We start from the raw sequence: 15,505 nt of genomic DNA on the forward strand, positions 1-15,505 counted from the left end.
ACCATGCGGCCTTCACTTTGAATTAATTGCATTTATTTGTAAAAACGTTATCACCTCAGGTGATGATCCACACTGCTCGAAGGAAAAGGCAGCAGTGATTTATTTAGTTAGACTTCAGCAAACCACTTATTAATATCTAAAAGGGTGCATCTCAACGGTTCATGTGTTCTTGATCAGTAAATTCAGGGACTGCGATAATTAGGTAAGTACCCCACCTGATAACTGGGAAAGAATCTCAGCTGTGGCCAAACAGATCAGGCATGTCACTGTGAGATCATCCTTCATGTGAAACATCCCATAGCTGTAGCATATTCCTATATGATGCAGATGTGCTTCTTAACCAAGTGTACCGTTTGTTTCTATGCAAACTTAAATATCCATAAGCCATCAAATACAAAAGAATGGACATGTATTGTAGTAATGTCAGTGTTTTATATAGTACAATACAGGCTGATATTTAAGGATTTATAGCCCCGTCTTTACCGTGAAAAAAGAAAAAAAAACTCCAGAAGGTTCCGTAATGGTGACAATCTTTAAGTAGCATTCTCTCACTCGCTCTCTCTATACAGTATATGTACACACATTTTTTCCATCATTACAGGTATTGAAAAAACAAAACATTTAGCCATAAGGGAATAGAAAAGCAAAATACAGAACATTTTACTTTCTTTAGAAAATTAAAAATAAAAACATTTCAGCGTTTCCTGTTAACCCACCAAAACAAACCGCTCACTGACAGCTAGATCATTGGAACCCACACTGATTTTCAAGAAGCCACTCGAAATATTACCGGTCAACAGTGAACACAAAATTATATATATTTTTAAAAAGAAAACAACAGCAACATAAGTTTAAAGCACAAAAGAGGACGGGCTCTGCTCTTCGGGTCTTTTCTATGATAAGTGATGGTTTCAGTTCAGGTCCGTTCGGACCTCTTTATCACACAGCCAGCAGTGAGGAGGCCAGTACTGCGGCAGCAAGGAGTCAGTCTTTCCATCAGTCCTCTAGTCCACCTTGACCACACTGTAGATCTTATTTACAAACCAGAAGCAGGCGAAGAAGCCAATTGTACCTTAGGGCAAAAGACAAAATACAGGAATGATTTGATCAATGTTTCATCAAAAATAACAACAAAATCAAGCAAACACATTGACAAAATTAAAACATTCAAGTGGGACTTTCTGCCTTTGGAAATCTGCTTGGAATAAATGTGTATAAAGCAGAAAATTAACAAAAGGCCAAGAGGGCTTGAAATGAATGTACTTCAGGAGCGCAAAACACATTTGTTGCGGTAAAAACTTCCATCCACTAAAAGGTTGAAAATAACTTTTGACAGGGTTGGAACTGCAATGACAGCAAAAACTCCAGCACCAGCGTTTCATCGGAGAGAGGGGGAGAGGGAGAATATCCTGGCCCAGTGTTGAGAAGCCAGATTACGGTCAAAATCCTGGATCAATTCATGTGGGTATAAAAGTCCTATCTGACTGCTCAATGGGGGCTACGCAGCCCAATCCCGAATTAAGTTGTGATCAAAGTTGGGATGAGGTGAAGAAGACAGACAGGAAAATAAAAAACTTAAAAATGGAGAATGAGAGAGATTAGGATTATTTAGATCAAAACTGGAAGCAAGGAGGGAAACTGATCATCTTTTCCTTGAATCCTTGGATTATTTCTTGGCGGTAATCTTTTGACATCTCGTCCCCTCGCTACTTACAGCTCTGTCTGAAGATAGTGTCAGGCAGTGCTGCAGTGACAAGCAGGGCTGCAGGCTAACTTATCGAGCCTAATGACAGTGCAACACCAGAGGAAAAAAAATGTCATCAGCTGACATCGTGGTGAGCAGAATATCTCTGGGCGACATAAAAACTAGGCTGTTATCTAGTCCTGTGTATTATCCTCATACTGAGACTTACACACCCCTCGTCGCATCTGAGTGGGTGTGCAAGAGAGCTGGACAGGGCAAGAGAGTGCTGTTTCCATGTCAACATGTATCAATCTTTGTCTCTTTTAACATGGAGACAAAAGCGCCAACAATGCTCTGCTCATCCCAGCTTTGTGCTCACATGTTTGGTGTATCGATCTCCACAGCCGTAGTCGCACAGCTTGATTTTAAGTGCAAAGCACAGAGAAATTGTCTCAACAGCAAAGGTCAGGAGCCCTGCCTACATTTAGACTTATTATCATCCACAGCAGCGAGCGAATGTTGAGCCTCTATCGTTTGATCTACAGAAAAAAAAGAACAAAAAAAAGGAACTCCCTGATAAAACGAGCTCTGGCTTGAGAAACTGCAAACCACAGACAGTAAAGTTGACCCAAATAAGTCTGCACAACTAGATCTGACCAAGAGGGACTGTGAACATTCCAGTCTCATTTCTCACAGTCTTGCTGATTTTCATTAAATTTTAAACAAAAAGGACAGTTAAATGGGAGCCCAAACAAATGCTGTATTACTGCATTTGACACAGTTCTTCTGTGCTGCCAGTATAAAAATAAAAAAACATAGGCTTGGCTCTTTTACCTAAATTACAAGAACAAAATATGTAATGATGTAATAGTGTGGACTACTTCCTGGTGTGTAATTCATGGAGATCCTGAATCTTCACCGTATAGTTGAACAGATGTTGGGTGGTACTACAAACACTGAGCAAAGCAAACAATGCTATTCACACCTCCACACCCTTTTCTGCCTGACTGACGGTAACGTATTGGAGCTTTTTCACCAGTCATCTCATTCTAGATGCTTAAAGAGCTCACACGTCACTTGACTCAAAGCCTCACCTGTGAAGAGGAAGAAGATGAGGACCATAATCATAGTGTATCCAAAGTAGAGGATGGTGCTGGCGGCTCCAATTATTTGCAGCTTTGAGAAGAAGTAATGCACAGCGTAGATGAACAGATAGACGGCCGTGAAGCCGCTGGTCAGGAAGGAACGCCACCACCAGTGATAGTCCTGGACACACATTTCAAAAGAGGATGTTAGGATCCATTAATTAAGATATGTCAGCTGAAATCTAGAGCAGACGGAATATGCAGAAATAAAAAGCTATACTGATGTTGGCTCAATTAACCTACATAAATCATATTAGCATAACATGTAGTCAGGGCTGTATGATGAAAAAAAAGGGAGCAATTAATATATTCAGGAACAAGATCTAGTGCACGAGCATCAACACGATGACAATTATAAAGCAGCGCATGCTATTAACAGTGAATTCATTTTCAAGTTGAAGTGATCAGACTCGAGTCTGACAAATGAGACAAAATATCCCTAAACATCCTGGTACCTCAGCACATAGGTGGAAGTAGCAGAGCAGAATTGTAGCCTCAGAGCAGGTGATGAGTAGAATAATGAAAACCAGGAAGAGGAATCCGAACATGTAGTACATCTGATGAGACCTGAAAGACAGACAGAGACATGGGGCAGAGTGTAGATGGTTCAAAACAGGAATTACAGGCCAATCTGAACAGACAGCATTCCTGTCTTCTTACCAAATGCTGTTGAGGATGAAGAAAAGCTGGATGAAGATGCAGCCAAAGGGCAGGATACCGCCCATGACTATACCAGGAATAGGCTTTGTGAAGAACGACTGCTCGGGTATTTGACGGGGGATCTGGTTTGTTCTCACTGGTTGCTCAATTGCCTGCGCAGGAACGGAGAGAGAGAAGCAATGATTACAAAGTCTCAATCAATCATTTCAAGCTTGACAAATTAATAAAGTACTCACAGCCTTCTTGAATCCAAAGTAGGCGCCAATGAAGGTGAGGGGCACGGAGATTCCAAACCACAGAGCCAATATAGCCACCAGAGTGCCAAAGGGGATTGCTGCTGAAGAGCCCTCCACCCAAAGGATCAGGTTCATCAGGAAGAAGTCTGCAAACACGATACTAGGGAGGGGAGGTACGAAAAGGACAGTGACAGAGCAAAATAATAAATGTGAGAAGGATAAACGCAGTGTGCGAGGCAACATGTCACTCCAGAACAGCTGAGCGAATGCATGGAGTGAACTTACCCCGGGCACAAGAGTGCTGTCAGCAAGACGTTCGTCTTCCACTTTTCACCTCCGAAAGCTGAGAACAGAAGCAGAATTGGATGAAGATATCATGATAATAAAGCGACTGTCACACGGACTTTCATGAAGCTTTGCTACAAACTGGACTCTTACTTTTGTAAAGGCGTGCAGACACATAGCCAGCAGGCGTGCCCAGCAGAACCCAGAGGACCACAGCACACGTCATCAGAGCTCCTCTGTTGGCCGGGGACAGGAAACCCAGACAGGCCAGGACTACCGGGGACACAGAGTGATCAGGGCACTCATTTAGACATACAGCACACTGATTTTAAAGCTTCTATCCGCTGTCACTCAACTTCAAACTGGAAAACCTAAAAGTGGCTTGGCGATGGATATGCCGTGTCAGGTGTCTTGATAATGTAGTTCACTATATTTCAGAGGCTGATTTGAATTGAATATCTGTGTTTTGGTTAACACCAACGAGAAGAGAAACTACTGAAAGAGATTATCAAGAATGAAACTTTTACATATATTACAGCCTAATGTAAAACAGTCCTTACAGAGTGTGATGAAGGTCATGATGAAGATCTGGGTGCCCTGCCCGAGGAACACAGACAACAACATGCCTTTCCTGGGGGGACGGAAAACATCCCCGTGCACCTGCTTCCATCCCGACTCCTCCTGTGCGTCCTCCTGGGAGGGGAGGCAGACAGCAATACAGCAACAGTCACAATCACTCAAGTGCTTAATATTTGCAAATGATAATGTTAAAGGAAAACCAGCCACCAAGCAGTGAATATGACCTCTGCTAGCAAAGCAAAACAAGGTGAAGGCTGTGAAACCGTGGTTGAACCAAAACTGTAAAATATAGTGTGAAAAAGGCCTCAGTCATTTCCAAACTATAAGAAACTTCTGGAAACTGGCACATTAAAAAAAATATCCACACCACATTTTACATTCTGTTTTAATGTGCCTGCTTGCCACAATCACACACCCAAAGACCTGATTTAATAACCAAAAAAAAAAAAAGGGGGTTTCGTTCAAAACTGCTTGTCATAAGCTTACATAGGGTATAGAGGCTTTCCCCATGGTCGATGGAAGCTTTATCAAGTCTGCCTGTGAAGTGTGACAAAATATTTATAATTTTGGGGATGGTGCACACAGTATGCTGGGTGCAGTTTCAGAATGCAGAATCAAAGCATTAGCCAAGTAACTGTGATACAGCTAGGTTACTGCCAAGTGAAAACCTCCAATATTTCTGAGTTAGATGTTTCAGTTAAAATCTTGTGCATATGGCAGGATAAGACAAATGTACAACCACAGGCATTAGGTGACATTTTACACCCCAATAACCTCAATAATGTATGGTCAGTTAGAGTAGCTACGAACAAGGCTGCTCTCTTCAAAGTTCCCATGAAGCTGCTGGTTTGGAAAGATTAACTTTTCACCAATGAGGTACCAGCTACTTCAAATTGTTCACTTGCATGGTGGCAACACAAGAAAGGACTGATGAGATCTGTACTCTTATGGCTAGAATCTATTTTCTGCATTTTCAAGGAATCTTCACTTGTATCCTTGTGCTTTGTATACACATCTGGATCATCTCCAGCTGAGGCACAGCTCAACAATGCCTTTACCTGGTCCACCTGGTTGTATCTGGCAATGTCCTTGTGCAGGGTTCTCAGCATGATCATGGCAACCATGCCAGACAGGAAGAGGACAATGACCAAGGAGTTCATGATGCTGGACAAACACATGAGACATAACATAGCATCAACTAACGAGCATCGAGACTCAGAGAGTTTTAGGCAGAGAGTGAAAAATATCTTCATACCTAAACCACTGGATGTTGGTGTGAGGCATGGAGACCAGGATGTAGTCCCACCTAGAGGCCCATTTGATGGAATTGTTTTCCTGTAAAAGGAAGCACAGTTATTACAGGAAAAAAAATCACATGAAAATGCTCTTCGTCCTCATTCTTATAGGTACATAGAAATTGTTATATATTAGTTACATATAATAAGTCATATAATGCAAGAGTTCGGGGCCCACCTCAAACGTGACCGAGTAGGTGTAAACTATCGACACATCATTATCAAACTCCCCGGGGACCTCCATTGGGCTGCCTCCTTCACAACTTGGGTTTTTCTCATCTGTGTTCTTGATACTGTGGTGCACAAAACACACAAATCCTTCATGTCAGATTATTAATTAATCTGGTGTTAGTGAGGTTGATTAGATCAAACTCAAAATGCGGTGGCATCACATCCATCATTACCTCTTTGGCTCCAGAGTGGCGGCCACCAGCCGAGCCCCTCTCCATCCTTCTGATGCTCCACTGTGGTAAGTGATCCTGATGTCCACATGGTTGAAGACGTAAAATGTGTTCTTCTTGTTGAACTCGGACTGAAAAGAAAAATCTTATTGAATGTTGATTGCATGTTTTGACCATGATAATGATCGAGAGACAACAAAGAAAATATGATGACGGGATCTTTTCATTTCAAATACTGAAAGAGGTTTTTTTGTTCTAACCAGTGATTGTGTTAATGAAACAACAGATTATGTTGAAATTCAAGCACATTTCTTGAAAGTAGCGGTTCATAACAATTAAAATTAAGCATTTTCCAAACATTCGAGATGTTGTACAAACCCTACATATCTTTGAGGGACACCCCTGACAAGTTCAACAGTCCATGGTAGCAGAAATCACAACTCACATTGATAACACAAGCATCTTTAGCTCTGCCATCTGTGGTAACAAGGCAGCCAATAGGGAAGCCCGGGTTGCAGTACTTCTGACCGTCTTCCACATCATAGCACCAAGTCACCGGCATGTTGTCAATGATCCTGAAAAATAATTGTTTACCTCAACAACAGTTTTACTTTACCTCTGTTTTCCATCTTTCAAACAAAACCTCTACACTTCAAAAACAGACACACGTATGAAACTACAGTAAAGCACAGTGTGTATTTTACTGACCAGTGGTGCTGGTAGTTCAGTTGCATTCCCATCTTAAGAAAATCAAGCTTGGTTACATCGTCCTTGGTGTCTTTCTTGTAGGATTTTGTGCACACTGCCTTGCATTTAACATCCTGTTTGAAGTTGAACTGTGGACAGCAGATGAGAGTCACATTGCATCAATGGAAAACATCACAAATAGGAAATTTATAGGGAATCTAAAATAAGCAATACCATAAATGCCAATCAGGCATAGATTTTCTGGTTACCGCTCACCTTGTAGGGTGAAGACTCAATTCGTTCACCGAACAGCACCTGTCCAAGGTTCTCAGAAGGCCTCTTTTCCTTTGCATCTTTGCAAAAGTCGAACCTTTAACAATTTCACAGATGGCCACAAACAATGAGAACATGATAGTGAGCTGGAGAGCATAAAACCAGACTTTGCACAAAATGCGTCCAGAAGAAACTAAATGATACTTACACATCATACTCATAAGGCAGGACTGACTCCACTGAGTCCAGGCGATTGACAAACAGCTCGATCACCGTCTGTAAAGAAGCAAAAACACTACTTAGTCTTTATTGCTATATTTGTTTTACTGAAACAAAGCTGTTAACAGGCCAATAGCTGACAGGCTGCCACTGTTTCAGGTCTATTCATACTGACCTCAATACTGCTCAGTCGCAACCAAAGACTAATTTGTGATGGATCATTATATTGGATCTAATCTCTAAAAAGGGTGAATGACTTGCTAGATTTCAACGTCGTAGACAGTCCAAACCTAACGGGTCTTTGCAGGGACAGAGTAGTTGCGGGTCAAGGTTTAGGTAACATTCATAACTATTCTCTGTCATAATTCAATATTTGAATCGGTGTAATGTGCTAACAGTCTATATCAGGCTGTAAAAAACCGAACATCTCAGTAAGTAAAAATATTAATCTGGCAATGACAACGAATGCCAACAAAACATTTAACAGTTCATCAAAATATCAACGTTATGCCAGCGCTCCGGTTCCAGGTAATAGCCGGGGCCTTCTTCTGAAGAAGGCAGGCTAGCTAGCAAGACTGAGGAAGGTGACAAACTGAAAGGAGTACGGTTTGCCTATTTCAACTACAGCGGGAAATTCAGTATATTAGCGTGCATAAAAATTATGAGTCTCGTGAATTCACCATACCTGGCAATCATCACCACCTTTGCGGTCTTCACAAAAACTCACTGGGGCTAAACCCGGAAGGTAAAACGCCGAGCACGAACAGAAATACGAGACTAGGGAATAAACCAGCAGAAAACCAAAGTGTGTCCGCCTCTTCATTTTAACGCGGACAACGATCTTCGAAGATTCGTATACTTGTGTCAAAGCAGCGTGTTCCTTCTTACAAGGAAAGGGAATGTTTGCTAGCTGTGCACTGTTAGCTAGATCTTTCAGTACCCAGCGGCTAAGCTGATCTGTCTGGCGCAACCAGCATCGGTGACGTCCGGCTCTGTCAAGCTATGCGGAAGTCATAAGATTAGCACCGGAAGTCACATAATTCTACCTTCGAAATAAACGCGTGTCATAAGTGATTTGTTTAGTATGTGGGATTTCTACATTTATATGTCATATCGATATACTAATGATATTTTTTGTAGGATAATTTAGTATAAATCCGATTATAAGGAATTATATTTAAACCCTGAGCTACACGTACATCGCCAATGGTTTTACGTTGAAAGGAGAAATATCGGACGTCATATATTTCTCCTTAACGACTTGACACCGTGGAAGTTAACACTGACGTTGCTTATAGATTGCTGGAAGGAAAAACATCCTTTTTAATCTTGATAAGAACAATGCATTGCATTACACTGCATGTAAGTTAGAAAACGCTCAATGAAAAATAAAATAAATGTAAAATGATAATAACCAATTGATGATTAAAAACTACAGTCATGAATTGCTGGCTAATTTAAGAGAGATCCTTAAAAGACGCCTGACTAGAAAAACCAGAATTGGTACATGTACTTTGCAAAGAACACACAGTACTATGGAAGTGTAAAACATCTTTTGTGGTGTAGTGACAGTGTTGTCACTACTGATGTTAACCATTGTTACTGACTAAGACCCACCAAAATATTCCCTTGTCCCTGAAAGACGAAGCAGAAGAATAAGAGGTACTATTTATGTTTGAATACTGTGTGCCACTGCATAGCCTGTTTGGCGGGTCGTCTCACTAAAACCTGTTTGTGTTACAGATCGGCCTATATCTGCAGTAAGCTCACACCGAGCTAGACATAAATCAGCTGATTTATGTCTAGCTCTTACTGAAAGCAGCTAAGTGCATTTTATTTAAGTACTGTACACTAGTACAATTTTGAGGTCCTTGGAGGCTACTTCATCATACTTAAATTACTTACATTATGAACAATCAACAATCAAAACATAGTACATTGTTTAAGGTTAAATTACCCTACAGTATGATATTAGCACCACCATAACCTGCTAAAGTAAAATGCTGCCTACATGTTGATGAATCAATATTGATGGGACAAAATATACATAATAATGCAACACTCTGAAATGGGCTGTTGGGAAAAAGGAGTACTTTTGGTACCTTAAATACATTTTGCTGTTAATACTTCTTTTACATATCATGTCATGCACTATTTTTATGTGGTAGGGCCTGTTACTTGACATTTTCTGAGCACCCCCATCAATTGTGGTGACTGTTGCCTGCTTGAACCTGCTGTTTCTGGTGAGAAGGAAAGGACAGTAAGTTTTGGCTTTCTAATGACTGAAATGAGCTGATCTGATCCAAGAAATTGCCTAAGCCCCATTTGATGTATGCTCTTATTATACTTTTTAAAGAGGTCTTACAAACCAATACTGGTGAGATGCAGATGGTTGACAACTTCAAGCAAAAGCATGGACACAGGAGGGCCATGTGGTTCTCAAATTACCACCATCCAAACACCAAACGTGTCCATTCCACCTGGGAACATATTCTGAAACCAAAATGCAATGAACTGACAAATTACAACATGTCTAACCGAGACATTTGAGCAGAGGTTCGTACCATGCTATAAAGACTGGAGTAACGGTTTTGGACTATAGGGGGCAGTGTTACATTTTGGCGTGTCTACTTTCTACCGGAAGCAAAGGAGGAAGGCGGAAGGGAGTGGAAAGAAACGACGTTAACCGTTGCTCACACAAAGCCGCGGTAAAGTGCCGTACGGTAGCGTCTAGCTGTATGCTCGCATACTCAACCTAGAAACAGTAGTATTGACTTTTTTGAATATATTTTTAGAGTAGCGTGTTAACATTTGTAAAGTTCGAGTCCGCGCTAGTAGCGTGACTACTTGCTAGCTAGCGTTAGCCAAGTAAGCAGCTACAACCACATTTATCGCCATTTTGCGCATTCAACAGCCGAAGACTTTCGCCAGCGGGAAGGTAAGCACCACAGGAATGTCTGGATTCTGAGGGCAAATTCAGCCTCTCGTGATGTATTTGCAAATGTTCTAGGTAACAATAGCTGTATACGACTCTTCTGTTGTTGCAGGCGGTGGATTTTGTAGCATGGCAGAGGCGGACCGACCAGGGAAGCTCTTCATCGGTGGTCTGAACACCGAGACCACCGAGAAGGCCCTGGAGCAGTATTTCAGCAAATATGGCAGGATTGTCGAAGGTGTGAATTGAGCAACCCTTGGCCAATTAATTTTTTATATGAAATGTGTGAAAAGTTTTGTCACTTCCATGGACTAATCAAAAGCCCATTTTCTCCCCTTTGAGTGCTCCAGCGCCCATAATCTCTTCACTGAACATCTCTTCTGAGCTGCCCTTTTTGCAAAGGAGCTTGTTTCCTGTTAAAAATTTTCGGACATGTTTAAACAGGAAAGCAGAAAATGAGAAAACCTTTGAACCGTGAAGGAGACACAGTGGTTAGAACTGAGAGTCTTAGTCATAGTTTGTAAAAATGTGGCTTGTAGTAAGAGCATGCTTTTATCAAAGTTAATTGTTTCAAAATAGGTTGTTTTACCTTTTTGGATGATATGCTGTTTCAACCATCAATCACAAAGCTGTCTTGTCTCTGTTTCTTCATTTCAGTTCTTTTGATGAAGGATCGTGAAACAAACAAATCAAGAGGCTTTGCCTTTGTTACTTTTGAAAGTCCTGGTGATGCAAAGGATGCAGCACGAGAGATGAATGGAAAGGTAGGAACTATATTTAATCAGCCGTAATCCTCCAAATCTACTTGAAGTTGTGATTGTAATTGTAATTCCCTCATCACAGTCACTTGATGGCAAGTCTATCAAAGTGGAGCAAGCTACAAAACCACAGTTTGAGAGTGCTGGCAGGCGAGGACCTCCACCAATGCACTCTCGCAGCCGTGGTCCACCCAGAGGCCCCCGTGGTTCAAGGGGAGGTCCTGGTGGCATGAGGGGCCCACCATCCCGAGGTGAATTATTAACTTATTGGTCAGTTCAGTATGTGAAACAATAACATGTGAAACTGTAAAATGTTCTCATTGAATGTGTTATCTTGTGATACATTTTTATGAACTCTGTGTGTTAATATCTGCATTTCTTGTCTGTTAAAAGACTACTATGATAATTCAGGGAATGTAGAAACCTTCTTTAAAGGGATGTCATCCAGAGGTCCCCCTCCAATGAAGAGAGGACCCCCAGTTCGTAACGGAGGTCCCCCACCCAAGAGGTCTGCCCCATCTGGTCCCATGAGCAGACGTAAGTGTTAAGGGATTTTCTTACTACTCATCTCAATGCATCCAGAGATGTGTTAGTGATTTTAAAAAATGCACTGACAGGATACCCACTGATTCCCCGCTTAAGAATGTGCTTGTTCCCTGTCTGAAAATCTTAATCAGGAACAAGCACGTTTAACAGCTTTCAATCCAATTTTCACTTAAGATCTAGTTCTCTTCTATGTATGTATCTCAGAGTTATATGGTGATTAATGAGCCATTTTGTTATTATTTTGTGTGATCCAGCACCGATGTCGAGGGACAGGGATCCCTATGGTCCACCCCCTCCTCGCAGAGACTCCATGATGTCCAGGAGGGATGATTATCCATCACCAAGAGATGATCACTACAACTCAAAAGACAGGTAGGGCATTTCAAATTTGCTTGCATTTTACATTGGTATGAATTTCAACATAACAATCTTCACATGTCATTGTTATAGCTCCTCAGTTAATTGTGCTACATTTCACAGCTACTCCAGTCGGGATTATAATTCCAGAGATTCAAGGGACTATGGACCTCCTCCCAGAGATTATTCTTACAGGGAATACAGCAATTCCAGCTCCCGAGATGACTACGGCTCAATGTCAAGAGGATATAGGTATGAGTTGATGTAAAAGGTTAAAAAATGAGATTCAGATCTCACTTGGTCATCATCTAACAATTGTTGATATGATTTAGTGACCGTGATGGTTATGGCGGAGGCCGGGAACCCAGAAGTTATATGGACCGTCCAAGTGGTGGCTCTTACAGAGATTCTTATGATGGTTACGGTAAGATATAACCCCATTAATGTCATGCTAACAGGTAACCACTGTGGCACAAAGAAGAGGTGCACAAATAACCAGCCAAATCACGGCATTGACTCGCGCAATCTCCAGTCACAAGACGCTGCGGTTTTCCCCTCCCCAGAGGAAACAGCATTCAGGCAGCATCTTTAACCTTTTTGTTCCTTTTGCCGCAACGCCGATCTGCAGTCCAAGCTGCATACTTCCATGCTAATATATAACCATTGGCATCTCAACTGAAAAACGAAATGATATTGTCCACATTATCACAGTCCTTACTGCCGTTGCAATCAGCAAAAGAATCGGTGTTTGTGGCAATATCATGCAGAGTATATAATGTGACCCAGACAGTTGGCAACCATAAGGAACCCCAAAAAGTCCTTGGAAACATCCGTTGACCACCCAGTATGTGTTGCCTAGCAAAGCACTCCCTCAAGGAGTAACGTTCAAAAAATCCATCAAGACAACTCTGAAAACCTCGTCCCTACCTGCAGTTCTAACACTTGGAGCTCTAAAAGGAAAAATGGCTACTCAGATCAATGGCATGCTGAAATGGGTAACACTGCCCTTTTATTCCCTGTGCTTGGATATGTTACTGCCCATATCAACTCAATGTCGATGTTAAATTTAAGATCGATTACACGATGGGACATTTAATCATGTCGTCCATTAAATTTATTTGTCACAGAATTAATTCTATTGGCAAAAAAAAAATGAGCACTTCAGAGTGCAAGAAAATGTATAAATTGAACCTTGCCAATTACCTGACCCATTGACCCTGCAGGTAACTCTCGCAGCGCCCCACCTTCAAGGGGCCCCCCACCATCCTATGGTGGAAGCAGTGGAAGCAGTCGTTACGATGACTATGGCAGCAGTTCCCGGGATGGCTATGGCAGTCGTGACAGTTACCCCAGCAGTCGGAGTGACCCATATCCACCTAGCCGTGGTGAGCGAATGGGCAGGCAGGAGAGGGGCCCAGCTCCCCCTGGCGAGAGAGGCTACCCTCCTCGTGATTCATACAGCAGCTCAAGTCGTGGAGGGCCACGCGGTGGCCGTGGTGGCAATCGTCCTGATAGAGGAATGGCTCGCAGCAGATACTGAACTGGACTTGGAAATCACATGAAAGCAAACCATAGTCTCCGTCACAGTTAACAGATGTTTTGGAAGAAATCTGACAAGACGAACTAGCCATGTCTACATCTATGGAATATAAATCTTAGATTAGAACTGTATCTTGACTTTCCCAGTTTTCCTATGTGTAAAAGTTTTTGTTTTTGTTTTTTTAGTATTTCTCTTGCTCATGTAACAGTACAGTTACCAAGTGAGTGTTAGTTTTTGTACATTCAAGTGCTGTTGGAGTCTGCAATACCCTATAAGTCTGGCTTTCCTACTTTAATAAAGCTTTTAGTTGTACCATGACCACTGCTCATCAATTTTCAAAACAAGACCAGAGACGGCACCAGGAATGTTGAGTGACAGCGCAATCGCCTTTTACAAAGTTTTCTGCAAAGCTTAGGTGAGTCTCTGCTCGTGCTATATAAATAGTCGAGTGACTCGAGTTCAGTCTTAACACCAATGTGCCATCAACTGGACGCTACTGTTTTCAAGCGTTAGGCAAATGTCACTGTCAAAATGTTCCAATGTAGTTTCCTTGGAAATGGATCCATCACCCTAGAGCCATTTGATGGCATGCAACGACAAAACCAAAGGCAACAGCAACCAAATGCAACTCGACTGGTAGTCAACAGCTGGTAAGCAAAGCAAACCTCTTTGTTTCTCATCTGTAAATGAGTTTCTCATTGTCCTGTATTACAGTCTCCTCTCAAAGGGGGGTGATTTTCAAGACATTTTCGCCTCAGAGGACAAAAGAAAAAAGGAGGTCAACTGAATGTGCCCTTTTCATTGTGGTCCGTTTTCATCAGCTAAAATTGTCGAAAGTGCAACACCGTCCCAAGAAGTTTCGTCCCTTTTCAGCAGCGAAAGTTTAACAGCCTTTTTGCCAGCTGAGCCCTCAGAACGCTGTTTTTGCCCAAACAATCGTCCAAACCTCAGTAAAATGATTGGCAACCGTGCATTTTTAAATCCTGAGTAAAGATATCGAGGTATTTGTAAGCCTTTTTTCTTGGTAAAACTAAAGAGCCATTTTTAAATTCAGAGCCATTTTCTCAGTATCAAATCATTTTCCACAAGCATGCCAATTCAAACAATGGAGACCTCTGGAAGACCACCCTTGCCCTAACTGCCAAACTGGAGACAATCACGGAAGCGAATTCGCAGTCGGACCAAGGACTACAAAATCATTTCAAGATGTTTCATGAATACACGATCAAGAGAAGGGCAACATGTTAACAATATGTTCTCATTGCAGGATGAACACCCCACCAAGGCCACTGCCCTTGCAACTTACCTGAGCTGTGTCCTCCAGTTATTGGACCAATGAAACCACAGTGCATGAGCGCGGGTATGTCAGCCAGACTAATTATAATACTTATGTTTGTTCATGGTATTTAAAGTACCACAGTGGATAATTTAATATTTGCATTAAAATGTTGAGAAATTCTACATTTGAAATGCGAATGACTGCCACGGTTGTGCTATAATGGATCGATATTGCTGTAAAATTCAAGTATTGACATGTAATCACAGGTTTTTCATGCTTGCTGTCTTTCAGATGCTGGCACAGGCTTCTGCTGAGGGCGCTGGTCGAGTCTTCAAGCGGAAACGCGTGTTGGAAGTGGAAGAAACGGAGGCGGAGGATTTGCTCATATCATCATATTTGCTCATAAGTTGTTTTTTTGGTTTTTTTTGGGTGTTTTCAATAAAGAATTTAAAAGGAGCTTTGTTGTTCGCTCAGTTTTGTCTTGTCATTAAAGAAGAGTGAAGTTAGCGCAGTTGGGCCCTGAACCATGTACTGTTGTAACTAGTTAAGAGTATTTTTATTTACCTGCATTGTAATTCCGCAGCTTTTTTTGTGATGAATAATTTACCATGATTAAACTCTTCCAA

General features: G+C 41.7%; 2 protein-coding genes across 4 annotated transcripts; one reads left to right on the plus strand and one right to left on the minus strand.

The window, feature by feature from the left end:
- Positions 1-412: 412 nt before the first annotated feature.
- On the minus strand, positions 413-8,452 carry tm9sf5 (transmembrane 9 superfamily protein member 5). Of its 2 annotated transcripts, XM_076739093.1 has the most exons (18): positions 8,150-8,439; positions 7,454-7,521; positions 7,249-7,342; positions 6,994-7,121; positions 6,731-6,860; positions 6,289-6,416; positions 6,063-6,177; positions 5,845-5,924; positions 5,648-5,753; positions 5,076-5,126; positions 4,571-4,703; positions 4,164-4,283; positions 4,011-4,068; positions 3,726-3,885; positions 3,490-3,641; positions 3,285-3,396; positions 2,779-2,950; positions 413-1,072 (listed from the first exon to the last, which is right to left on the minus strand). In XM_076739093.1, exons 1-18 carry the CDS (start codon positions 8,285-8,287, stop codon positions 1,005-1,007), a joined length of 2,013 nt encoding a protein of 670 aa, XP_076595208.1. In that variant the 5' UTR covers positions 8,288-8,439; the 3' UTR covers positions 413-1,004. The 2 variants fall into 2 exon arrangements, with proteins under 2 accessions (XP_076595208.1, XP_076595209.1); XM_076739094.1 differs by lacking the exon at positions 5,076-5,126 and having other exon boundaries at positions 8,150-8,452.
- A 1,622-nt stretch (positions 8,453-10,074) lies between these two features.
- rbmx (RNA binding motif protein X-linked) lies at positions 10,075-15,335 on the plus strand. Of its 2 annotated transcripts, none has more exons than XM_076739040.1 (10): positions 10,075-10,402; positions 10,512-10,637; positions 11,057-11,163; positions 11,243-11,408; positions 11,551-11,694; positions 11,958-12,075; positions 12,184-12,312; positions 12,393-12,484; positions 13,284-14,960; positions 15,171-15,335. In XM_076739040.1, exons 2-9 carry the CDS (start codon positions 10,529-10,531, stop codon positions 13,598-13,600), a joined length of 1,182 nt encoding a protein of 393 aa, XP_076595155.1. In that variant the 5' UTR covers positions 10,075-10,402; positions 10,512-10,528; the 3' UTR covers positions 13,601-14,960; positions 15,171-15,335. The 2 variants fall into 2 exon arrangements, with proteins under 2 accessions (XP_076595155.1, XP_076595156.1); XM_076739041.1 differs by having other exon boundaries at positions 10,099-10,402; positions 14,868-14,960.
- Positions 15,336-15,505: the final 170 nt, after the last annotated feature.

The sequence above is a fragment of the Chaetodon auriga genome, chromosome 9 (genome assembly GCF_051107435.1).
Source record: "Chaetodon auriga isolate fChaAug3 chromosome 9, fChaAug3.hap1, whole genome shotgun sequence".
Lineage (NCBI taxonomy): Eukaryota > Metazoa > Chordata > Actinopteri > Chaetodontiformes > Chaetodontidae > Chaetodon > Chaetodon auriga.

Excerpts from the sequence above, each read along its gene's own strand:
- tm9sf5 (XM_076739093.1), bottom strand. The coding sequence starts at position 8,287 with ATGAAGAGGCGGACACACTTTGGTTTTCTGCTGGTTTATTCCCTAGTC. Across the intron at positions 4,069-4,163 it reads GTCTGCACGCCTTTACAAAA|CTTTCGGAGGTGAAAAGTGG; the intron begins GTAAGAGTCCAG and ends TTCTGTTCTCAG. Across the intron at positions 3,886-4,010 it reads ACAGCACTCTTGTGCCCGGG|TATCGTGTTTGCAGACTTCT; the intron begins GTAAGTTCACTC and ends TCCCCTCCCTAG.
- rbmx (XM_076739040.1), top strand. The coding sequence starts at position 10,529 with ATGGCAGAGGCGGACCGACCAGGGAAGCTCTTCATCGGTGGTCTGAAC. Across the intron at positions 11,164-11,242 it reads CACGAGAGATGAATGGAAAG|TCACTTGATGGCAAGTCTAT; the intron begins GTAGGAACTATA and ends CCCTCATCACAG. Across the intron at positions 11,695-11,957 it reads ATCTGGTCCCATGAGCAGAC|CACCGATGTCGAGGGACAGG; the intron begins GTAAGTGTTAAG and ends TGTGTGATCCAG.